Genomic DNA, 26,230 nt, shown 5'->3' with positions numbered 1-26,230 from the left:
TTTTAAAGAATTTTCAGATGTACTTGAATGTTGTGTGAATGCCGTAATTGTCAGTCTGTGGGTTTCTTCCTCCTGGTTAAACTTTTATAATTTGTCTGTGTCTCTTCTGTTGCTTGATTTCTCATTTGGCATATACTCGCTCTTAGGCATTTAAAAATTGTCAAATTTAAAAACATGTCAAAGTCTGAGGCAGCCAATCTAAAACCTGTGTTCTCTCTAAGTGCAATAGAAGAAGGCAAGTACTGTGAGCTACAGTGGAAAGCCTTACTAAACTCATGTAAATAATTCTTAAGTAAGGAAATAGAAACTGTGCATTTAATTATACAGCAAATAAAAGCAAATGTTTTCTTTAAAAAGCTTTAAAAAAATTCTTGCTGGAGGTTAACTCTGGAAAATGAACTCTAAATTGCAAATGAAAAAGTCTGCAATTTTGGCTTGCTAAAAAGTATTCTAAGCAATGTCCCAAGAATGAGGGTTGGAAATGCTCCAGCTGTCCTGCAACAGAGGAAGAGGAGAAGGATGTGTCTAATAGCACAGCTCATTTCTATAAAATAGTCAAAGAGGTTTCTTCTCCATAGGAAATATTATCTTGATTTTTTGCCCCCAAATCATTTGGTATGTGAAGATATATACTTTCCTCAAACAAGTTTTTAAAAATACTATTAAATTAGAACAAATACTGACAGTCATGTAATTCTTATGTGAGTTGAATGACAGCTGGAAAGAAACAAGCATCTTGCGATGCAAAAACCCTTCCATTTTTATAGTGCTTTGGCCCTCAAATATTACTTCATAATAATATATAATCACAGCTGTCTTGGTTTAATATAATTTAGAGGCAGATATTTTAAAATGGGTTACCTCCCATTAGTTTTAACCAATCCCTTTTCACCAATAAGAAGACACAGATATTAGTAGATTGAAGTGAAAAAATAGCAGTTTGCTAAAAAATGAAACAGCAACAGGTAAAAAAATAACAGTTAATCCTTAGTAACTACAAAACTGCTAAATCTCTTAGTCCCCACGAACAAAGAGAAAACTAAAATTGCAGAGAACCCCCACCCGTGAGACAGCACCCTCCACAGACAACTGTGTTTGGGCAGACAAGGGGAAAGATGGCAGCAGGTTTTCCACTTCTCTTGACTATATGTGGAGGGAGAGAAGAAAGAGAAAAACACAGAAAATGAAACTCCTTGATTACAAAAACTCCCTCTTCCCCATACAGCAACCAGCAGGAAACAAGGACAAAACAAAAAGAAGACTTGGAGTCCAAACTCAAATGCCCCTTCAATCTTCCTGGCAGTGGCAACTCTGTCAACAAAGGCAGCTGACACGTTCCGGCAGCTGGAACTTGGGAACTGAAGAATCTGCTAAATCTCATCTGGCTGGTTGCAGACAGTGTCAGCTCTGCACCCACCAAGCCATTGGTGTCAGTGCTGCTGTCTCAGGTCCCTTTTATGATGAGGGTGAGGAAGAAAGACTCCTGAGCACTTAAGAATGGTGGTCCAACCATGGTTGGCTCTGACACTGAGGACAGGTGTTGCAAAATTCACTCTGGAACTTTTGAACTGTGAAATGCAGCTTCTCAGGCTGCTACTGTTGCCATGTGGAAACCCATCTAAAGCAACTCCCTCCAGAAGCCAGAGAGAAACAAAAGATAAAAATTCTTCCAATTAAAAATTATGAACCCTAAGCAGTTTTTTTTTTATAGAGAGTACTTGGTTTGATAAATTTCACAGTAAAAAGTTTAAATTCTTTATTTGCTGTTCTTTACCTTTCCAGTTATTGTCCATGGAAAATTTACCAGCATGGGGAGGGCCTGGATGTGCTGATAGTTTGTACTAGCTATTGTAGGTGCACAGTTTGTGGTAACTGGGAGTGGGGCTGTGGCTGAGCCTCATCCCTAGTGGGCTACAGCTGTGCAGGACAGGTGAACAGCATTGAAGGCAATGAGCTACAGAGTGCCCAGGTGCACTGACCAAAGAGAACAGAGGGACACACAGGTGCAATCAATGCATGTAAGAGGAGGAGTATAAAAGGTTGTGTCGAGGAACAAGGAGGGCAGATGCTTGCAGCCTTCTGAAGTGACATTCCTCTGTATGCGCAGGTGCTTGAAGCCTTCTGGAATTGTGTGGTGATACTCTTTATATCATGGCTGTCTCGACTGTGGCCTGTGCTGTGGCATATGCTGCGATAGCTCTGATCACTTGCGGCTACCATCTTTGTTCTCCAGTGGCTGACCAGTGCCATGCATTAAATAATAGCTGGAGAAGCTGTGAGCTACAAAGGGAGCCAATGTGGCATCAGTGCTATGCCAGAAGAGTTGGAGATGGAAGCTCATAGGAAAACAAATGTGTACCCAGCTGGGACTCTGAGCAGTAGTTCCAATACCAATTGCCATGAGATGCATATGAAAGTTGTACCTGTGTAAGTGACTTCGTGTGGGAAGCAGTCTCCAACCCAGGTTCCACAGGAGGAGGTGATGTTTCTGCTGTGTGGAGAAAGATGCTTCGCTCTCTCCTCCCCTTCATTCACTCACCCCAGTGCTACTCACACTGGTGTTACTTTCTGGGGTACATCTCTAGCATCAATCTTCTTGCTACATAATGGAGGTTTTCACAAATGACAAAATGCAGCTGTTAGAGAGCTGCTACTTTGCTATGTTACTTCTAATGGTCTGTCTATAAGCAAAAGTTAGGGTCCTACTTGCATCCACTGTGAAGTAGCCATATTTAACTGAAAATTGGTGGGTTTCGTTTATGAAGCTGAAATGAATTGGTGTGCAGAAAAGTCTTCTCTCTGATTAAGTAACTCCTTATGTCACTTTGCAAGGTTACGTGGAATACGCAGTCCATGCAGACTCTGTAATCATTCTTCATATGAGTTAAATTCCTTGCCTTTTTGTAAGACGTGTTTGAGTCTGGTGCCTAGCAGGATAAAACTGAAGTAAATGCACACCTCTTTAGTTATCAACTGATAGTAATTACAAGTTCTCAGTGATTTTTACAGTATTGACACTTTATATTGGTTCCCAAAGTTCTTCAAAGTCAAACAAAAATCCATCTAACCAAGAGGTGCAGCTCAAGTATGTTGCCTACATGTTACATGTAGATGGTTGCTGTGGAGATGAACACAAAAGAACAGACTTCTGTCCAAAGCCCAAGCAACTCAGTTCAAGTAAGGAACTTCTGTCTTGACCTGAGGTGGTATTAATTAAAGCCCTGCTTGTCAGTATGACACAAATAGCAAACATACTGGCTGATTAGGAAGGATACTGTCAAGTGACAAACTCATCTGAAGAGAGTCCCCTTGCCAAAAGAAAAGCCCTAAACATGGGTATGAATACTTTCATTTTTTTTGTCTCCTTTTGGGACCTTGGTGGCCCCTTATGGCCAAATGTTGCTTAAAGTCTCATATTTAGAAAAAAACCAAATCAAACTTTCTGAGTGTTTTCCTGTAACTGATTTTGTAAATTGGCTACCAGTACATAGGCTAGGCCAGTTGGGGCTGCAAAGTGTGGGAGCAGAAAATGTTCGGGTCTGGAAAGGGGGACGCTGAGTGCATTTTACTAAGCAAAGCTGTTGGGATGTGGATCTAAGAGGTACTGTTGGGAAACATGAAATGCTGTTTGCTGGGTTACAGAAGAAAAGAAGGGATAAAAGTCAGTGCTACAAGATGGGGAGATCTTCCAGCCTATGCTGTAGTTGCGTGGCTGCTACAAGACACCCTGTGTTTGCCTGTGTAGTGCCACATGTCGTGCCCTTGGTGCTTGGGCCAGCCATCTCTGGGACCAGCAGGCTGCTTGCTGTGACCACCCAGGGGCTCTGCCTTCCCATAGTGGTGGGTTCCTTGATGCAGCCCCTTAGTGCTCCCTGTGCCATCTCTCCTATCATCACTTCATTAAAAGGCTTTAAACAAAAAATAAAAACTCTTTTCTATTCATTCTTCTGTTTGCTTCCACTAGGCTGCTCTCTAGGAGGGCAAAGGGTCCAAATGTCCAGGATTTAGCTCCTGCTAATATCATGTTTGAGATGATGGAACCAGGCTAAAACATGATGATGGTTACTGGAGGAATCATCTTTTATTGGCTGGTAACTTGTGTTTTCTTCTGCATCTGAACTGGGAAAGTATTCTCTCTAGGCATGAAGAATTATAGAAAGCCAAACTTGTAGGCACAGCTCAAATAATGGTGCTTTAACCATTTGTAAACAAAAGATCTGCAATGGGGTTAATTCCATTTTTGCTATATAGTGCTGTTTACATCAGCCCATGCCATTGGTCTAGGGATCCTTATCCAAGTTGGAGTGTTGCACTGACCTTGAGCCTACAGTTAATAGTTTACTTTTGCTGTAGAGCACTTAAAGAACTGTATGAAATTCATGTGCATTTCCTATCTTTTTATCATAATAAAATATAAATGTGGATTGACTGGATCCCAACAATATTCTGTCTGCTGCATGTTATTAATATCCAAATATGTTTTTCTCCTGGGATTCTTCTGTGCATAAGTGGAAAGAGCAGACAGTGGCATTAACTAGCCCTTCTCTCATTCCCTTTGAGCTGTTTCTTTCCATCTTTTCTCACATGACTGCAGTAAGCTTGAGCTAAGCATCTTCATAAACTGGTGGTGGAATAGAGTAGGAGAACAGCATGGTAACTATATTAGAGGACTTTAAATCACATTTTCTATCATGAAGTCTCTAACAAGAGCTGCACTGTATTAAGATTGTTAGGGTTACTATAAAAATTATTTAATAACATGATACCCGAACAACTGAAAGCCATTAAGGTCTTTATAACATGGCAGCAAAAGTGTCCTGTGCAGTGGCATGTTAATCAGGACTGGTGTCTGAAGTGCTCTCCCATTGAGCACCAGTTCAAAGGGAGCAGGGTTTGTTCTAAAGATGATGGTTGCTGTCTGGAGAGCTTGAGCAGGGATGCCTGCAGATAGCACAGGCAGGGCTGAGGTGAAATGATTAAAGGAGAATGTGTAAATTTTATTTCACCACAAACTTTTTCTCACCATGCATGCTAATTATACTCAAGAGAAAAGTTTTCTTTAGTGGTATCTCTATTGCACTCAGACAACGAAAAAGGTATCTGCTGGCAAGATCTTTCTTGTTTTATATGTTGAGCAGAATGCTCCAAAGTGCTGTCTGTGCCCATGCCACACAGTCTCTCCATCATTTCTGTCCCCTTTCAGAAAAAGAATTGGAATGTTTGCCCATTTTGTTTGCAGAAAAGACTCAAGGTGAGTGAAAGAACAAATCCTGTAAGGCAATTCTGTCACTCACCTCATCTTCATAATCTTTCCTTAGCTCCTTCTGCCTTCTAACCCTGCTATTGATCGTGTCATAGGCTACAGTAGTCCAAGGCAGGGGGCTGAAAACCTTTCCAAACAGCAGTTGCCAGTCTGCCTGTTGCAGCTTGAAGAAGAAAAGCATGCTGTGAAAACAATCAGTGCATTTGCTTTAGATCTAAGTGATTCCAACTAGGTCGATGCTTCATGCTGATGTGTTGAAAACATTTAAAAAAATTCTCAGAGTTTGATTTCAACTGGAACATTTCAGCATGTGTCTGACTCTCTGAAGTTGTTATTTCTCACTAATGTAGCAGACAGCAGGTTTTCTTCCACCCTAGCATAAAGCAGTAGGGAAACTGGGCCTTTATTTGAATGATTTTATGGGAGGTGAAGGTTGATTGGGTTTTTTATAAGCTAAGGCTCCTGCAAATTGACTTCCGAGGAGTACCAGTTTATTTCAGGAAAGGAAAAAGAGGTAATCAGGTAATCATTTTGCAAATGAGCATTTAGCTTTATTTAAACCTCTTTTTGCCCCCCTGTACTTGAATTTTCCTTCAAAGGCAGGATAGTTAATTCATAAATACATGCAGAATATTTTATTTTCTTTAAAGCACATGATGGTTCTTTGTAATGCGTTTGCCTTCAATATAATTGGCTTGATTCTCTCTTGGTTTGAGATCACAGGAAATGAAACATTGCGAAAGGAAACTATTCTCATCCAAATTAGCATTCATTCAGTTTCCAGGAGCGGTGTGAATCCAGGACAACATTTTTCTACGGCAGATGGTGGCACAATTGGTTTCCTAACTTATTGGAAAAGAACACAGAAAACCAGATTTTGCTGCAGACTGTCTAACTGTTTGGTTTGGTTTGTGCATGCTCTGCAGCCACTAGGGTCTATAGGAAACTAAACTGAGCAAAACCCACAGGACTACAGTCCTAAATTGGAGCTGGCTGCTCAGTGGTTTTGTGTGGGAGCCCATCAGTAGGACCTCACCTCTGATTCTGCTCCACTGCACTTTCAAGCACACTCCTCTTGTTTTATGTGCCCTTTTCAATAACAAGTACTTATCAGTGCCTGTTGATCTCTTTGGGGTACCTTTTTACAGCATATAAATATGTATTAAATATATCTTGGAATTTCTCTTCCCTGAAGGAAGTGAAGCCACCTCTGTACTATTGCCATCTTTGCTGCTTGTTTCAAATATCACAAAGAACATTTTTGTGCTGCTTCAACAGGAAATAGTGAGCAAGTACTTGCCTTGAGGTATTTCATTGAGTTTCAGAATACCAGCAGATAGAGATGTTAAAAAAATGTTGGAAGAAAATAATAATAATAATAATAATAATAATAATAAAAACCTTTGAAAGCTGTATTTATCTGAGGAGAGGAATTTCCATTCCCCCTGAACTAAGCCTTTGCAAATGCAGTGTATAGTATATATGGCACTAATGGATTTCATACTTCAGCATTTATTTCACCAAATATCGTGCAGGGAAAAATAGTTGTCATTTGAGCAGCTCTAGCTTGCAACTGTGTAAGTCCTAGACATTAAAACTAGATAAGCCAGTGTAGAGGTGTGTGTGAGAAATCCTGTAGTCTTAGTGGCATTCTTTCATTCATTCATTTTTAAAATTATCCATGGGGTGTTGCAGAAGTGCAAGTTATGATTTAAATGTACTGTTAGGAATCCTGTTTATAAAAGGTATGTACACTTAATTTATGCAAGATGTTGGTTTAATTAGATAATTGATTTTGTTTTCTCCAGAAGAATGGGTAGAATCTAGAGAAAGACAAACTTCAATTTGATTTAAGGTGCTTTTAACTGACAGAAATGTAGTTAGATCAGACCCTTCTCCTGTAATCTACCATGGCTGCCGAGCAATGACGAAAACTTTCTTTCCAATAATAGGCTCTCCTTTTGGGACTTGTTGCATTGGATCATATATGTGAAAGCAGGGAGGAAGGTTGTTTGAATAATGAGTCCTCAGTGGTCCAAATGAGTTGCCTTCTATTGGCATGGATTTATATTTTTCAGTTGCAGTGATTCCTGTAACACTGGAATTGGTTAGGAATTCATTACAATGTCAGTTTGTAAATATAAGGTCTGTTAAAGCAGAAGCCATTCTGCTGAAATGCTCAATTCCTCCACAGACTTCAGAGAACGTGAATTAACTTGTGCTTGGGTGCACTCCTTGGTGGATTAGTGAGGAAGTAGTTAAGGGTGATTTTAAAATTATTTTATATATTCTACTGTTTGTCTGCCTCTTACAAACACTTTTTCAAACGACCTTCAGTGCAACTTTTTCACCCTCCCTCAACTGTAAACAAAAATAGCATTCAGAATCTCTACCCCTAAAGGAATTCAACTCAAAATCATAGTGCTTCCCATATGCATTCTAACCTTCACCCTGCTTTTCTTGATGTAAATATTTAAGCCTAGAATGTTATGCAATATTAGCCATAATTGGAATTGACAATGGAAAACTACAGAAGACAATTCACTTAATCTAAGTTTGTTGTGAAACTGAAAACGGAGTTCTACCTGAATTCTCTGTAGATTTCCTGGCAGGAAGCATTCTGTCATTTTCAGGTGAAATTTATTCACAAGGACCTTAAAGAAAAGGTCTTGCTTTTATCTGACTCTTAAAGAAGTCAGTGAAAGAGACTTCACTGATTATAACAACCACTGGGAAACTGTCCTATCCAGAGGTACATTGTAGACTTCTGTTTCTGGACAATTGCTTTTCCTCAGTAACAGTCCAAGGAGAGATTGATGTAACTACACAAGGAAGACAGACAGTGGTGAGTAAGAGGGAGCTCATCCCAAAGAGCAAGTGAACAAAGAGGGAGTGGAACATGAGAATTGCTATGCTTTGTTACTGCTCATGTGCTGTACTGATAGGTTCAAGTAAGTCAGCTGTATACTGCATTAGAAGAAAGAGGCAAATGGAGAACCAGACCTGTTAGATACATTTTAGCTGTAGGGCTCATCTTGATAAAGTACTTATAACTTTGTCTTCAAATGCTGTTTGTGCTCAGATGTTTTGCTACTATAAAAATAGTACATCAGTTTTTCTAGGGGAGGCAAATAACTTGCATATCACTGTCCAGCAGCTACCTGTACCTCTACCCTCTTTTTTTCCTTCAAATAGTCTACTTTGTGTGAAGGTAATACAGTTTAAATTGCTTCAAATCTTTTATGTACCAAGGTCAAAATACTAATGACACGTATTCCACAAATCTTAAATTATTTCAGCAGGTTTATCTAGCTACATTGTCAGCCAGACCATATACCTATGTCAGTTTCTCCATTGCAGAAATTCCACAGTGCAGCCGTAAGTGATAATTGAACCAGATGGATACTAAATGAGAAGAGAAACTCACGTTTTAGATTTGGCTCCACTAACTTTCAGATTTAAATAGGTTGCTTGCAACTATCATGAGGGCTAATACCCCAGTCAAGAACATTGCACCCAAAATGGTAGCTACCAGTCCTTCAAAACTCTAGGCTAACAAGTGCATGGGGCTTGTGTGATCTCTAAATAAAAAATGAAAAATGTGACACGGACCTGTGGTTAAGAGGCTGTTCCAATTGAGGATGTGGGAGTAGTAGAGAAATGGAAAGGAAGGCATTAGAAGAGTTGCTTTATACTTGCCACACAAGCAGACACCAATTGATAAGTTCTGGCTTGGGTGTCTGACAGTGAAATGAAATACTCTCTTGGGAAATAACCCATTCTTCCCAAGGACTTAAGATACATACTGAGACCTTTAACTCCAGGTTATCAAGCAAACTAGTTAGTGCATGGTCAAAAAGTTTGTATGCCCTCAATACGCTGGAGTCAATACTGCAAAACTGCCTTAGCAGGATTAGCAGCTACACTCTACTTCCCTCTCCTTCCAACTCCAAACCTGTCTCCACTTTTCTTTTGCCACCCAGCCTGCCAAGCTGCAGGTTTCTTTTTCTGAAACATATATTTCTTCAGAAAAAGTAGATATAAAGGGAGAAAATAATTTTCTTTATCCTTTAATCCTTTATTCTCTTTGCTTTTAAAAGTTTATTTGCTTCCTACAGTTGGCCATCTTGAGCTTCTGCTCCTCTGCTGTGTCAAGACTTGCTTAAGCTTGAAGGTTTTTTAGGCTTGACCAAGCATTGACAGCGCTATCACAGAAGCTAATGCTAGAGACTGCCAGTTTGATGGATTAAGTAAACTTATTGAAATCTTTTTTCTTCAACACTAAAAGATGCCAAGGGCTGTTTCTGTTCTTGTACTTTGTGTGAAACACCCACTGACATTAATGGAAGTCCCATGTGTAGAACTAGAGTAGAACATAGCTCTTAATATTTAAAAGACTTGTCAACGATGTGCATGAAGTAATCAGGAGGTGTGTTGTGATGCTTCTTTGCTCCGCAAAGGCCGTTCTCCTTACACATTCCCAGCCTTTTGAAGACACTTGCATGAACAGGAGGGCTGATAGCATCAGCTTTACATAACTTTTTCCCTTTCTAAAAATATTTTAAAACAGGCAGTTCCCTTTAGATATGACCTGTCTGCTTTGCTTGGTCAACAAAATATACTTGATGTCTTTCAGTATAGTTCACAAACAGTCTTGTTGCCTGATTTTACCATGCTGTTAGTCTCTGAAGGAAGAGGAAGAAAGGAAATCTTAACAGAGAAGCCATTTCAGGTAGCTATACATTCTTTTTAGTATATGTAAAAATACCTAATCTTTCATTCTCTATTTGTTCTTGAGTAACTTGCTCTAATGCAGTAGTGGTATGCAAGGTAGCTAAGGAAAGTTAAATTATTTATGTTACCAAAAAAGTTCACCACCAGTCTCATTCCTCTTTCAAATGCCTGTTTTGTTAGAACTTGGACTGCAGCTCAGTCAGGCCATCAGATTGTTACAGATGGCCTTGGTAAGTTAAAGCTTTCTGCTTAGAGAGACAGCTGCAAAGGTGATTTCTTTGTCTTCCCATAAAGACTTTCTCTTACCAACCCCTTGCTCTTCCTCAGTCATGGCTCTTGGAATTCTTCATATTTACCTGGGAACAGCTGCTTGTGCCCACAGAGGCTTTTGGTGGCTTTTTAGCAGGGACAGTAGAGCTGGTGACATAATTACAAACACTTTCTGAAGATTTTGGTTATAATTTTAGAAGACTAGGGAAGAAAGGAAGGGAGATAGGGAAAGAAGGGACTAGGTAACTCCTGTGTTTTGAAGATAATTTGGATAATTTACTGAACAAAGCGAAGATGGTGACTTCCAATATAAAATGCTTATGAATATTAATGATATTAATTTGCCATCATATTAGACTTTCACAAATGTGGCTAGCAAGTTTTTTTATTGTGAAGTATTGTGGAAGCTCCGACACTATTTTTACTAACACAAGAATACTACTTCTTGTGAGAAAATATTAAGGATGATGTTCAAACCTCCATACAGGGTACTGTAAAATTTCTTCTACTTGTGTCAGTGATGTGTATCATGACCTAGATGTTCACATGCAGTCCACACAAGTTCTGAGCACATCTATGCAGAAATCGACTGAAATTAATAGGAATTTATTTTGTGCTTTATAGTGCTGTGGCCTGCTTTGGAAAATGCATTGGTATCTACAGTTCCAAGGGATTTTTAAAGGTGTTTTGCCAGAGGACCTGCCTCCTGTGCTACTTCTTAAATTTTGACATTTCTGATACTTCTAAACCAGATCATCTGTGTAAACAACTGAGAGAAGGGCGCAGTGCCTCCACTTAAAAGCGATATATGGTTCTGAAAGCATATATAGCCTTCATTATTATGACATTTTCTTGGTATATTTGCTGGTTTACTATGTTAATGGTTAGTTAACCAACCCTGAGGGTGACCAGAGAAGACAGATGAGATAAACAAGTGAGAGCAGCATTAGCATTTCCATCAGTTTCTGGCAGCATGGAATTGCCCAGAAACTGATGGAAACCTAAGTCTCCTTCCCAGACTCTTCACCTTAAAATTGTTCTTCACATTTACAGAAATTACTGTAGTGTTTCAGGGTGATAGTAACACTGCAGTGGAAACTTTGGTAATTTTAATTTTTTCTTTAGTATGAATAGAAGAATTGAAGGTTTACTAGGTCATCCAAAGCAGACTGTCCTCCAGATTTCAAGATGTCCATTTGCAAAATGTATAATGAAAGAACCTGGAAGTAACATTTCTCTATTCTTACTCTGCTTCACTGTGCTCACAGTGAAATTCGTTGTCTCCAAGACAGGTCCTCTCTTTTCCTCTGTTCTTCCTTCTGTGCCCTCCTAAACCCATTTTAGCTGCGTGAGGCTCATTTTCCTTATCTGTTGCCCTTTTTTGTTCCCCCATGCAGCACTTTTAGTTTTCTCTTCTATTAGATAAGGCACAGGAAACTTGAAGCCCAAAAAAACAAGCTAGATTTTCTTTACTAGTCTTTAGGTAGGTAAAGGTGTTCTTTCTACTGTCCTTTTCTTCCCTTGCTACTGTCCAATGGGGAAGAAAAATATTAAAAATTCACAAAATCAGAGGTGCTGAGGCTGGAAGGGTCTGCTGGAGGTCATCTAGCCCATACCTCCTGCTCAAGGAGGACCACCCAGACTTGGTTGCCTAGGACCATGTCTAGATGGCTACTGAATATCTCCAAGGAAAGAGGTTGCAGAGCTTTTTTGGGCAATCTATGCCAGTGTTTGGTCATTGAAAAAAATATTTCCTGATGTTCAGACAAAACCTTCTGTATTTCACTGCATGGTCCTTGTCCAGTCACTGGACCCTTCTGAAAAGAGCCTGGCTCTGCCTTCTTTGCTGCAAGGACACATTGCTTGCTCACATTCAACTTGGTGTACATCAGAACTCCCAGTCCTTTTCTGCCAATTTACTTTCCAGATGGCAGAATGACAATTTGTCCACCAGCAAATTGTCATTCACAGGATTGTTTCTTCCCAGGTGCAAAACTTTTCACTTCTCCTTGTTGAACTTCATCAAGTCCATGAACATTAATCAACCTATCTCTCCATCCTTTCAAGGTAACTGTTTTTCCTACAGGGCAGAAAAACCAGGTTAGAACAGGTTCATTTTCAAAACTATTTTTATTATATTTTTTAATCTTCTCAGAAAAAACTTTACTCTGTGATTACCTGTGTTTCTTTGTGAAATCAGGTGCAAATTTTTGTAGTAAGAGGAGAAGTTAGTTTCAGCCTTTTCTACAGGGTGACTCCATAATTTACTTTGAAAATTCACGCTGTCTAGTTGTATGACAGTAATGTGCCTCTGAATAGAAATGCAAATTTTAGCTTGTGACATAGAAAAGCTCCTTTTAGAAATTTTCTAAGAGTATGTTATAGAAGTATGTTCTGTAATTTTGCACTTGCTGCACATTTTGCAGGTATGTGTGCATATAACATTCATATAAGGGTTCAGAAAGTATAATTCAATTAATGAATCTCTTTAACATAATTTGTTTGGGACAATGAGTCAAAAAATTCTACTTCAAAATGTAGTTGGAAGAAGCTTTTCTGTATTCTAAAAAGCACATCTTAAAGCATATAGGGTGAGATAAATTTTATTCTGTTGCATCACTGGTGTAATTTGGTCTGGGCATTTGATCATATAAAACAAGCCTGATTCTCAGATGCAATGTTTCCATGGGCCTCTCCTTGATGAAAACCCATCTGGATTTCTGGATGGGGTCTCCCCTCTTTGAAAACACTGAGAATTTTATAGTTTAGTACATGCAGGATTTGGCCCTTTGTGCAAATTACAAACATTGGTCTTTAAAGATGTGAATGTCCTTTGGTGTCTAGGTACTTCAGCCAATAAACAGAGGTCCAAACTATTTAACATCTGTTTTTCTTAGTGCAGATCAGAAATAGATAGGTAGTCTCAAATGGGTGCGTATAGATACACGTGATTTGTCTTGGTTTTGATCATGCAAGCATGCAGAGAAATTGTGGGCAGCGTCCATCAACCAACCTACCAAAAATTTATTAATCCCTCTCCTGGCCCAAATAGCTCTTGTCCAGCAACAACAAATCCAGTTTGAGTAGGCAGACAGTGAACTTCAAGCATTGCTCCCTTTTGAGGAAACTGTTATCAAATTTCAGATATAGCATTTAATCCTAAATTCAATGTTCTCCTAATCTGTGACATTAGAAACATTCAGAAATAAAAAGTGGGTTTGGTTGGGTTTTTTTTCAGTTTGGTTGATTGGTTTTTGGTTTTATTTTTCCCAAGCAAATGATATTATCTGCAGTCCAGGAAGATCATGTCCCTGAACAAAACACAAGAAAGCAACCTTTATGTAAATAACAGAGGAAGCCAAACACCTAGAGGTGCTGGATGTGCAGGCTAGAGAAGGGTCTGAATAAATGCTTACATAGTAAACTAGATAACTTGTGCTACTCTGGCTTAGTTGATTGTTGAACACAAGTATGAGCTATGACATCAGGAGGGACTATCCTCAGAAATTGCAAGATACATAATGGTATAAAAGAGAATGGGATTTATTCAGTATCGTGTAAAACCTGGTGGGGCAGATCATGAGCTCTGACCTTAGCAAGACGCGTTCTTCTTTTATGGATGGGACAAAAGCATGTTTCTTTGCAAGTAGTATTAGGCCCTTGGCATTTTTTGTTTCTTACTCATGATGCTGGAGGGATATTGAATATCCCATTTTTTTGTTTCAATTAAGATAGCCTTTTCCAAAATCTATGGTAAAAGAAGACAACTGCATATTTCTCTGAGATACCCAAAAATTGTTTGGGGATTCTGTGCTAGAAGAGAGCACGTACGGTATTGTTTGTGTATATTATTGTATCTATATGGATCAGAGTTCCCCTTTGATGGATACTGGTCATGGGCTGCCACTGACTAGCTATGTTTTTCTGACTTTCTAGTGTTTCTGTGAGTTCCCAGTAAGAGGGAAGGACTAATCTGAGTAATCTCTTTTCACCTAGGTCAAGTGTTCAGACTAGTGCAGATAAGGCACCCAGCTTTAAAATGTTGATGCTGCCTCGCTGTGATACCCCAGCGTGTGCACACATGTACATGCACACGTATGGCCCTTATTTATTTTCTTTGAAATGCAGTGAGGAGGTCTTGTGATTATGGGTTCATCATCTGAACTTGCCAAGTACTTTGAGACACTCCTCCAAAACTGTCCAAAATACACAGGTTTGAGGAGAAGCTGCAGCAAACTCCTGGTGATACTTTACTATGGTGTCCAAGGGTAAAAATGAGATTTGCCAGTCCAAGACAACTTAATTTTATCCTTTCATCCCTCATGGCAATGATATAAGGTGACTTTATTGGGAATTGATCATACCACATTTGTCGCTCTCCTTTATGTCTTGTTGTCACTATAAGTCTGCTTACTTCAGTCTCATTAGTTCTGGTGGACTCAAGGACTGTAGAGATAATGGGAGGGAAAAGTCACAACTTTTAACTGTTCTTCCATGTTTCATGTTCTCCCATGAAACAGTGCTGAGCCTGTTTAACTTTGCTCTGATCAGCTTCTACTCAGCGAGAACCTCAGCACCTAGGACCTGCTCTCAAGTACTCTTGTTTATGTTGCCCTCTTTATAAAAACAAAACAACCCCACAAAAACAAAAACAAAAACAAAAAAAAAAAAAACAAAAAAAAAAACAAGCTTAAATGATTTAGGAAATTGTGTGCAGGTTCCTTGAGTGGTGGAAGTGTACAAAGCATTGATTCTTCTGGCTATAAAATTGATGGCTTCTGCCTCATTCCATGATCTGAAAAAGGCCAGAGAAGCTTTTTCAGGTGCCTTGATTTTCAGGATATAATTAGCTTTGTTAGTTCTGCATCTTAAAACATTCAGAACTACAAATAGGCTTGAAACGCCCTGTCCTTTGTGGGTGCTCTGTCAAGCATGAGGCAGTTTGAGTGATGAACTCAAAATTTTTCCTGCCTGTGCATTCCTATCATATTTAGTTTCTCATGTTATTCTGTTTTTTTAGACTTGATCTTCTGTGTTTGTACCAAAGCCTACTTGCAAGAGAGAGCCTGATCTCCAGACCATTTTTCTGGGCAGCATAGGCTGCCTACTCTCCTTTCAGGTTTCACAGCATTAGGGAGAGGGACAAAGCTCTTTTTTCCTCTCCTCAGCATGCATCCCCTCAAAGATTACCACCCAGAATACTTGTGTGCTGGGAGCACCAGGAATAGAAATGCAACCCAGCATGTTAAGTTTCATGCCGGCACTGGCATTTAGAATTGGAATGGACATTTAAGTGCCCACACTGTGCATATTACCACTGCTGCAAAAACAACACTACAGACACTTCTGGCAGGATCCTCTTACTCCCTGCTGCAGGAAAAAGAGATTGTGTAAAAAGGACAAATAAATTCCTCTGCTTGCGTGCATAGCCCACTTCTGACTTGGCAATATATTTTGACTGCTGTCTGTAAACTGTATTATCATGCTGTCTTCAGGTGAATGTTATTTTGCTTCTATGTAAAAATCACATATTTAGGTGCAACATGACTATAGGATTTGATCGTGCAAATGCCAGATGGCATGTGCTACTGCAGTAACCGGATGGACACCTTTCAGGTCTGTGAAGCACCTAGTAGAGTTTCAGTTGCTATGTATGTTATAATTAACTCTCAGTGCCTGAAAATATATCTATATATGTTGTATGTATACATTTGCACATGTACAAAAAATCATGTACTACATATTCGTGTGTATGTGTAGATGTATACATACAGAGTACAGAATATTTGTGGAGGTACAGAGAGATATAGTGACAAACTATATGTGTGCATGGTTGTAATGACATTTCCTTGTATCACATCTATCAGGTTACAAGCAGCTAATAATTTTCTTCTTCTACTCACAGCCGAGCATAATGGCATACACTCATAAATCAACATCAACATGGAACATTGCTTAGCAAATATAAATGTATGTGCATTGCAGAATGATCAGAGATTACGAAAATATATCAGAAGTCAAAAGTAGCTGCTGGAGAAATGCTATGTCTTTAGTTTATTGAGATTGTTTGGAGGATCCTAATGTACTGTCACTGAAAGAATAATTTTTCCTTTACAATCTACTTAGCAAAGATTTATTGATCCTTTTCCCCTTCATAGAGAATTACTGATCCATTTTAGAAAATCAGATTTTCACACCTTTCACGAGAATGTGCAGAGCGCAGTTCTCTAGGGATTGCCAAGGAAGTTGACTTTGACATGAAATCCCTAGGTACCGGCACACAACTGCCTATAGTCTCATCACTGATTTGTTGCACAGGGTGGTAAAATACTTTTATACATTTATAGAGAAATGATTGCACTGCAAGGACTTATTTTTCCATGCTAGTGGATGTATTCAAGGTCCTGTTATTTGTGTAAACAGCATTTTTCAGGGGGTTGGTTCTTCTCATCTCTGTTATGAACAGTAAGGTAAGATAAAAGTTGTTGAAATTCATGTTGCAAAGCAGTACGGTACTGTAGAATTTTTCAGTGTGTGTAAATAACTTTCTTCAAGATGTCTACTCTCTGTCCTCATTATTGTAGTATCCCAGGTAGCTAAGCATTAGGCATGTTATATTGAAGTATGCATCATAATGAAGGTGATTTATTATAATTAAAACAGCATGGAGAGCAGCTTTTATTAGACATATTGTTTCACAGGAGAGCTTAATAAAGAGCATTATTATTAGTTATAGATCTGTGTGAAGGATGTTGTTTACCGAGAGTTATGTGAGTATTAGTCAAAGTCTGAAGTTGCTCATTTGAGCTGTCCACTGGATGTGGAAAAAAACCCAAAAAACATTCAGCACAGCAAAGAGAAGAATTTTAAGATTGGAGGGGAGAGAGAGAGAGACAGAGAAAAGGAAATGCCGAGTGCATGAAGTGTTCTCTGCAGGAGCAGTTCTAGAATACTTTATTACATATCTACGGAGACAATGGCATGGACTGTAAGTAGCTCCTGTCTCTCAATATAATAATGCACATAAAGTCGGGGTCAGATTGGGTTCGCTCTGGGCTTTGATGCTGTAGAAGGTCACCAAGGGGATCGATGGACAAAAATGAGACCCGAGTTTCATGCAATCAATGAGATTTTTCTATTTAAAGTGGACACTGTGTGTGAGTCTCGGAGCTTCAAATGTGCTTTTGCTCAGCTTGAGCAGATTGAGAGAAAGATGTACTGTAAATGTGTTGCTTGTTTTTATAACTGCTGGCACAAATACTGCATATCTAAACAGTTTAGTCTGATGAACTCTATTATGAAGTTGCATGAGCTGCGAATAAATGGACAAATTAGCAGCTACTTTGAATGTTAATTACCCTGAGTTTTTATTCTGTTTCTGTCGAGTTGTAATTGCCTGGCATTTAGATAATGCTTAAAATATGATTAGAGAACTGCTTAATCATTTGGTTCGAAATCATGTGGGATTTATCTGTTCTATAAAAAAAATACTTTCTACTATTAATTTTCTAGACCTCTATACTCATTATAGTAATTTCCTTAATTTCGTTAGAAATTATTCACATTTCCACAGATTAAAACAAATTCTTACCTGCCTTTGGTGTAGAAGTTTCATTCTTCTGAGTAGTAAATAGATAATTGATATAGGATTAATTTGATAATTTTATCCTTAAAGTTTCCAGGCAGGTGAAAGATCATGCATTGTTTTGCCTTTATTGTAAACAGTTATCTCTGTAGGAAGAGCGAAGCAATCAGGAAGAATGTGATCAGTGAGTCTGACATAGCTGTAACATTAGTGACAGTAAATAACTGACTGATGTGAAGGAGGTTTATCTCTGTTTTGAAATAGTTAAGGAATTAAAGCAAATTATAGGCCAATTTCTAATCACCAATGTATATGATTTTAACTACTTTGAAGTTGATGGAGTTGTTCCAAATTTACACTGCTCTAACAGATCCATGTCCTGACACTGTTTTCAATTTCAAAGCAAGTCAGCTATCGGACTGTGCTTTGTAAATGAGAAAGCCACTTGAATCTGGGATTTAAACAATCTGATTTTATGGTTTTAAAAGCTAAAATAGCTAAATACTTTTCTGCCCCTCTCCCACAGCAGTTCTCTTTTAGTAGATTTCAGAGAAATAAAATAGCCTGTGTTTTCTGAGATTCTATTTCACAAATTGAAGTGTTGAGAAATTAGACTTTTTTCCCACATTGCTGCATAAGTAAATGCCCTCCAGTGTCTATGAGGGATGAAAGGGGGAAGCAGCAAACCCAACCCACTGTATTTTTCAATCTATTATTAAAAATGTCCTTTTAATGGCAGTTAATAAATTAAGTGTAGTCCATCAACACAATCCCCAAACAATCTCAAACCACAGAAACAAACCAAGACTTTGACAGACTTTTTCATATAAATATGTTAAATACAGTGTAATTGCAGTTTTGTGAGAAGATCATTAGAAATGGTAGTTTTTTACAGTTCAGGTCTAAATTTGTTTGCTGGATTCTGAAAAATGCTGCAAAGAAGAGTAGGTGTACAGAAGACAACTTAAGCCTCTGCCTTAATTTGATTTCTGCTAGAAGGGTCATTTACAATTCAAGCAGAATTTATGTTTACCTGAATTTTTTTTTTTGTATTTTCATGTATGCCTTGAGTAAGGACACTTCAGCTTCTATTATTCTCATTAAAATGAAAAGATAAGCATCCTCCACCTCAGCTTTGTCTCTTAATGGTCCTTAGTGTTGCATTCTAGGATGTGTTAAACATTTTCTAGTTAAGTCTCTTTGATGAAATATAGAAGTTAATTAATTAGTGGAATTTTTAAAAGAAAATATTGACAATAAAAGCCCATTGCAGTAAGCACATTGCACTGGAAAACAGGTCTCTAGCAGTTAATGGAAAGAGTAAGCAATTGCATGTAGCTTATATAAAACTCAAACAATAGCACAACTGTGATAAATTGGAAAGTCATATGGAAAAGAAAGTACCACAAGATCTGTATAATTTTTGTGTGGACACACTTGAGTAAAGTGGAAGGTGAAAAACCATGGCACATAAAAATTCAATTGTTAATTCGTAGAACAACTACCTTTATTTAGCCACTATTGAGGTGTGTACCTTTTTTGGACAAGAGGTCTGGCATGATTCTCACTGATGAGTCACCGAGAGTTAAATTATGTGTTTTGCAGTAGACCCAATGACTGCTGCCCTTTAGAGAACTGTCTTTGAGTTAAGTCTATGTAGCCTCTTTTGACCTCCTCAGAGACATCAGCTGATTTTTACTGCCACCCCCAACAGGGTTAAGTTCTCAAGTGTTCACTCATGAAAATGTTTTTGAGGTTTATAGTAAAATTCCTGCTTGCAAAAGAAGGAGCAGAGGCAACTGGGTTTCTATGCAAAGATTTTTGCAGAATTAGGTGGTGAATTAAGGCATGCTTCCCTGATAAGGCCTTACATATGAGGCTAATAAAAAGATGGTTTTTCAATTCTCTGGTTTAAATGTGCTGTATATTTCATTTTACTTTATCTTTCTGAGTGAGGAAGGTTGAAAGATGAACTGCACATAGAATAGCAGGAGCATATGGACCACAAGGAAAAGAAATACTAATGATCCAAAACTGAGGAAACAGATTAATTAAAATGAAAAATTTTGCACACTGGGAAAATATTGAATGTAACTTATAAGGACTTCAACGTAATATTCACATTTAATATATTTTCTTTTTTATACTAACTAATGAATGGTCCTGAAAAGCAAATTTTTTTGCTATTCTCTCCTATTCAACATATCATCCTAGGTCTCGCTGATCTTAGCAGCATTACAAGGACCATATTTTCACCCAGATAAACCATTCATGGCAATTTCTCCAATAGATTTGACACAAACATTCTTTTCTTTGATATTGGAGATACAAGCTTTCTATTTTTGACCTATTTTTTTCTTCTGACCGACATATTTATTGAGGCTATTGCAAGGAAAATCCCACTTTCCATTAATATTTCACTTCTCTGCTTCTTTCTCTTGCAGAATTTCAGGTTGATAGAGCAGTAAGAGGGTCTTGGTCAATGTCAGCCTATGTATGTGCATGCACCAATAAAAACAAAACTCAAAATTTTATTTAGAATTGCTATTTGAATAAACACACATGTGCAGTAGTTAATGTGTACATATGTATCATTTTGATGCTGTCTTCATGATTCTACTGATTTAGATCAACATGTAGCTTTTATTGATCTGTTCTGAAGGTATATCTTTCAGAGAAGATTTTGATTGATTGTCCTCATCCAGAGTGAATTCTTTCTCCATCTCTCTAGAGTCTTCAGTGGCATTGGCTGTGGACAACAAGCAGACAAAAGATTTCTTTTTGAGGAAAAGATGTAATTGCATACGTGTATTATCATCTTTGAATTCCAAATAATTATTCAATGCCCTTTGTTTTTTTCATCTGACCAACTTGATACACTTCTGCTAAGAGTCTATAAACTATTAGTAGTAGTATAGATATTTCAGTATGTCAATCCTCCATTCTACAGAATGAGATTATTGAAACTAATGCACTGCATGGAGTAGGAATGTTTTCTGTAACTTGTGTTGTTTGTTTCATCAGTAAAGTATTCATCCCCTATTACCTTTTAAATTAAATGTTTCAGTTTTAAGAATTCCATTCATGCAAATCTATATTAAGAATTTAGTAAAATTATTGAAAACTTTGTATTTATTGATTTTTAATGTACAATTTTTAATATAAGCTATATATCCACCCCTTAATCATGGCTTAATCAAATATATTGTACAGGTCAGGTTTAGGACCACAGCTCATTTTCCTATGCTGTCCAATTTCTACCTCCTCCTATGGTCTAAATGATCTCTGCCATTTTGTCTCTAAGTTCCTTTTACTTGCTGAATGAGATGGAAGGGATGTAGTCTTCCATCTTTTGTCTTCCCTTTAAAAACTGAAATATTCACCACAGAAGCCCAAAAAGGAAAGCTATGAAAGCCAATCTTATTTCCTGAAATTCTCCATTAACTAGACCTCTTGGTTAGATTCAGTAAGATGCCCATGTCTCTCAGGTTACCATCCAAAAAAAATCTCAGACTGTCTTGAACACTTTATTGAAAGCTGTTTCCTCACTTCTTCCCATGCTATTAATTGGTTTGGGGATTTTGTAGACCAACAATAATTCTTCCCCACAAACCTGGTATGGAGTTAATTCCCTTTTCTGAAAATCTAAACTAAAAAACATGCTTGGAAGCTATTCTGCCAAAAATGCTTGCTTGGAAGAGTGGATAAACCTCAGGACCTTGCAGAATTCAACTGCCACATCACTTGTATGCCTCACTGAGAACTGGAGTCTGCAATGTTGATTGAAGGGAGGTCTTTGCTTCATGCCAATTCAAGAGAACTGCCCTGGATGGCAGCACGGTCACTGTGAACAGGTCAGAGTTCCTCCAGTTTTCTCCTGGAAAGGACACATCTGGCAAATTTGTTTAGTCTTCACTCATGCTGTTGGTGTTTGCCTTTACCTCCAGCTTTCAAAATTTGACATAAGTGAAGTCTCTAGGCTGAAGTCTGTTGTTTTTAAGGTTTTCAGTCCTTTCTTCCAAGATGGTGATCCATTATAGCTGTTCAGCACTTTGAGAATCTTCTCCTTTTAAATTGGGTTTTATTACAGTACCTGATCTGAATGCTCTCCAGAAGTTGTTGAGAATGTAGAGTAAGAACTCCTCTTAGACTAGCTATATTTAGTTATAACGTTATTTGCTCACAGTTTATTTCTTTTGGTAGACTTAAACTCTAGCATGTTAAATATTTTCACATTATATAAGGATATTCAGTGTTGGTAATAAATATTCTTGAGCTACAAGGAAACTGAAGGCATATTAGTAACGAGTTTTTACTCCTGCCCTTTTCAGTTGCAAACAGGAATTGCCTGGGAAATTTTCCTAAAGTTTAGTGTAAATTTTCCTCTTTGGTATTTAGAATCTGGTGTTTAGTATGTGGTTTGTTCGTTTTTTTCCTTACAAATAAATGGTGCAAGACAAAGCAATGGGATTTGAAGCAGTACAGGAAGATAAAAATGTGACTTTGCTGTGAAATGATGATTTTTGTGCTCCAAGTTGAAGTTCTTTTCTAGGTAAATATCTATACACGTTATTGTCCTTTGTTAAAAGTGTTGTACCAGTGTAAAGCTGCGCAGAGCACGCATACTACACAAAGTCAGATTTTACCATTGTATCCATGACTCCAACTGGGATACTAAAAGGGACGCAGCTGTGCATTGCCATCAACAATGTTACAAACAGTGTTCCACTTTCTAGTCTGCCTTTTCAATCTCATTGCCTTAAATGAAGTGCTGAATTACACTTGAAGAATCCTAGTGAAGGCAAAAGGTTTAGAATGGGTGTTACTGAGGTCATAACTTGCTAATGATGTTAATATCACATACAAAGCAGGAGAGAACCCCCTTTGACAGTGAGATCCTAAGTTAAGGCTGTAGAGACATTTAGAGGGAAACCCAGCAAATATTTAACTTACTTGTGAAGAGGAAAATAAACACAAACCAATATGTTCTTTAACTTTTACCTTCATTGTCAGTGCAGTTGCAGTGTTTTACAATTTTTCACTAGATTATAGGGCAAAAAGTATTTATCTGACTCAGAGCAAGTTTGAGGTGAGAGAGTTTTGGTGATATAGATTAGAAGACGCCACAACTGTGCACAAATGTGCATTCCTGTGTTACATGTTACATGTTTCTCTGTTCAGTAGATCTTTGTTCAACTGTTTTTATGGTTACATTGTCTGTCCTCCTTCTATTACTCAGTGGCTCTGCTGGAATCAAGTTGGGAAATGACGTAGAGATGGGAACAGTTCCCTGATCAAAGCTTTGTACATCTGGGTGTGAGACTTCTAAAATTATAAATGCTTTAAACTACTAGATAGGGCAGATTTTGATATGATGAAGTCCAGGGAATTGCTGCTTAAGCATGCAATTCATGTTAATGCACCCCAATTCCTGGTGAGTTGCTGATTATTCTGAGTGGGTTATAGCATAGTGTCTCAGTAGTTTTGCTGTAACTGATACATGGAACAGAAGTCAATGTTCCTTCACACTGAATATATGACCTTAGAAAACCGAAAAGGAGTCCATGTGTGGTTTTTTGTTTAGTTTTGTGTATTGTTTTATTTTATTTTATTGTGGCTTCAGATTTTTCCTTCCTTTATTAACTTCTGTTCCATACAACACTTGGAATTGAAATAGAATGAGATTGGTATTCAATGCTTAATACTCACAGTGGTCTAAAACTGGGATTTCTCCCTATTCCCTTTGAGTTCAAAGCTTATGAATTCCTAGGCTTCCCACATGAAGAGGTAGTTTTGAGCCCAACAGTGTTACTTACGTGAAGACGACAGTTTGTCTTTTCTGCTGTACTTTGGTGAGTTACGTAGGTAATATTTGTGCACTATCTTGGCGCTACAAAACTGATCTCATTTCCTAGCTAAGTATCAAGTCTGAGAACATTTAATGTTTTTGCTATTTTGACTGCACAAGTGAATCAATTTTGTGTAGAAGTTGTTTTGATTCCATGTAGGAGATGCTGGTTATCTTTTACTAGTAATCCTCTATGTAGGCCTGTGGGTGTACTACTTTACATTCTCCTGGAAACAAGCAAATACTTTGTGATAGTCACTTAAGTGGCCTTATTGTGCTCCCTAGGAAGATGCCCTACTTGTGAGCGCAAAATTGGTAGCACATGCTTATTGGGGAAAAAAAGCTTTTTCCAAAACCATTGCTACTGCTATTGCAGTAATGGGATATCAAACAGGCAAAATTGTATGTGTTGTCAATGTCTGCAATATAATTTCATTGACTTACAATGCTTAAAGTGAAGGCATGATGGTAAGCTTATATAAGGTGTCACATTGAAGTAATCACCTACCAACTTGGTTTTATGGCAAAAGAGAACATTTTAATATCCACATGAATTCTGAGGACACTCTAGCTTGCATGAAAACAGAGATCAAAGTATGTGATTAAGCATTCTGATACTGTAGTGCTGAGAAATACTTAACCAAAAAAGTAAATTAATGAAGTAAATGTGGGTAAAAGTAAATATGAAAGCTTATTTTAATCTGTGAATAAGAGTTTGGTCTAAAACCAAAAGAGAAAAGGGCAAAAAAGGGGGATGGTTTAATTTTTCTTACCCCACATGTGGCCACTTATATTTATTTGGTGCTTGCCTAAATCTCTTTGCTTAGGCTTTTATTTTTTCAAGATTTCTCTTCAGCAATCTTCAGAGTAGTGTTTTAGGTTGGAATCAGATGATAACAAGGATACATGACCTGGGACTGTCAGGCCTGTGGGTTGAGCAGAGCTATCCGTCTGCGTGAAAAGGGAGCTCAAGCAATGTCACAGCTGTGCGGGTTCTCCACGCATTTTCCTAAGTTGTAGATCTAAATCATACTACTGGGGCTGGCTGGCTGGAGGCAAATTGCTTTGTAGCAGCACATATGATGCTGTGTTTGGATTTGTGGCTAAAACAATACTGATGACACCCCAGTGTTTTGGCTATCACAGAACAGTGCTTGCACAGTGTCTGTGTTAGAGACAGGCAAGAAGCTGGGAAAGGACAGTCTCTCTGTAAAACCTCCCTGGAGAAAGATAATTTACAAGGGTTTGTAGTGATAGAAGAAGGGGAAATGGCTTCAACCTGAAAGAGAATAGGCCTAGATCAGATAGCAGGAAAAAATTCTATACCATGGGAGCGGTGAGGCATCGGAACATGTTGCACGGAGAAGTTGTGGATACCCCATGTCTGGAAATGTTTAGGGCCAGGTTAGCTGGAGCTCTGAGCAATCTGATCTAGATGATCTTAGTGTCTCTTCAAATCCAAATTGTTCAATTCTATGATATTGCTGGGATATCTGACCCCAAATGACCAAAGGGGTATTCCATGCATATGATGTAGTATTCAGCATTAAAAGCAGGGAGAAAGAAGGAGGAATTGGGGTTATTTGTTGTCTATGGTGTTTATCTTTTCAGGTAGCTGTTATGCACAGTGAGGCTTCACTGCCCTGGCTTGTCAATGGGAAGTAATGCTAAAACTTCCTTATTTTGGTTTGTTTGCGTATGCATCTTATGTTTCCCTTATCAAAATGTCTTTATATTGATACACAAGCAATATCTCCCTATGTTTGTTTTCTCCTCATCCTGTGGGAAAGGGGAGCGAGTGAGTAGCTGTATGGGTGCTTGGCTGCTAGATGTAACAGCCCACCAAAACAGTGCAAATCTTCAAGAGGGAACAGCTGCTATAACCACAAGCAGAAATAAATGTGTTGGAAGAACACTTCAATAGGTTTAAAAAATAAGAACCACCTACTGTGACTTTAAGGGTATTGATAACTGCTGGGAAAGGGAATATTCCTGAGGAAAGTGCAGTGGTAGGAAGAAAAGACAAAGTAATGTAATAGGGTAGGGTCTGATCACAGCAGATGTTAACCCCTGTCTTATTTTCTTGCCTTCCTTCTCTGCAATGAAGATCTGCTTTCCTAATTTTTCTTGAGCTCCTTAGGCTGGGAGAATGGAGAGCATGCAACGCAGCAGTCTGATTACCAAGAGAGCAAGGAGATCTTTTACTCCTAGAAGACCATTTGAAGTTGTACCAGTGTTGAGTTTGACAGGCACAATCAAGAGCTGCAGCAGCTCTGTGAAATGTATCAGAAGTGCCGTCAGGTTAAGAAATGAGAGATGGATTTTTCTTGATTTAAGTAATAAATTGGTTAAGTTTGCATTGCTAGATTATTTGTTCAACACATGAGAAAATGGATATCTCTAGGTATTGAAAGCAGGTAAATCACTAAAGGAGTAGGTTAACAAAAGGAATAAATTGATGCAATTATTAATGGTCCACTTAAATATACTGAAAATTGTCCTAGCAGTAAATATTATTAGAAGTTTATGA

The 26,230-nt window shown here is 38.2% G+C and overlaps 1 protein-coding gene across 5 annotated transcripts in view; it reads left to right on the top strand.

Annotated features, from left to right (window-relative positions):
- POU6F2 (POU class 6 homeobox 2) overlaps window positions 1–26,230 on the top strand; it is a 313,133-nt gene that overhangs the window by 21,609 nt on the left and 265,294 nt on the right. Inside the window, exon 1 of one of the 5 annotated variants that reach the window (XM_074541611.1) lies at window positions 17,165–17,255. The exons of the other annotated variants lie outside the window; for them this stretch is intronic. Coding sequence (XP_074397712.1) covers window positions 17,244–17,255 — 12 coding nt within the window. The 5' untranslated portion in view covers window positions 17,165–17,243. Of the gene's footprint in view, window positions 1–17,164; window positions 17,256–26,230 lie in introns of those variants that run through there. 5 annotated transcript variants of the gene reach the window in all.

The sequence above is a fragment of the Zonotrichia albicollis genome, chromosome 1 (assembly GCF_047830755.1).
Source record: "Zonotrichia albicollis isolate bZonAlb1 chromosome 1, bZonAlb1.hap1, whole genome shotgun sequence".
NCBI lineage: Eukaryota > Metazoa > Chordata > Aves > Passeriformes > Passerellidae > Zonotrichia > Zonotrichia albicollis.
Note: the sequence above shows the minus strand (reverse complement) of the source record. Positions and strands in the feature narration are given on the sequence as shown.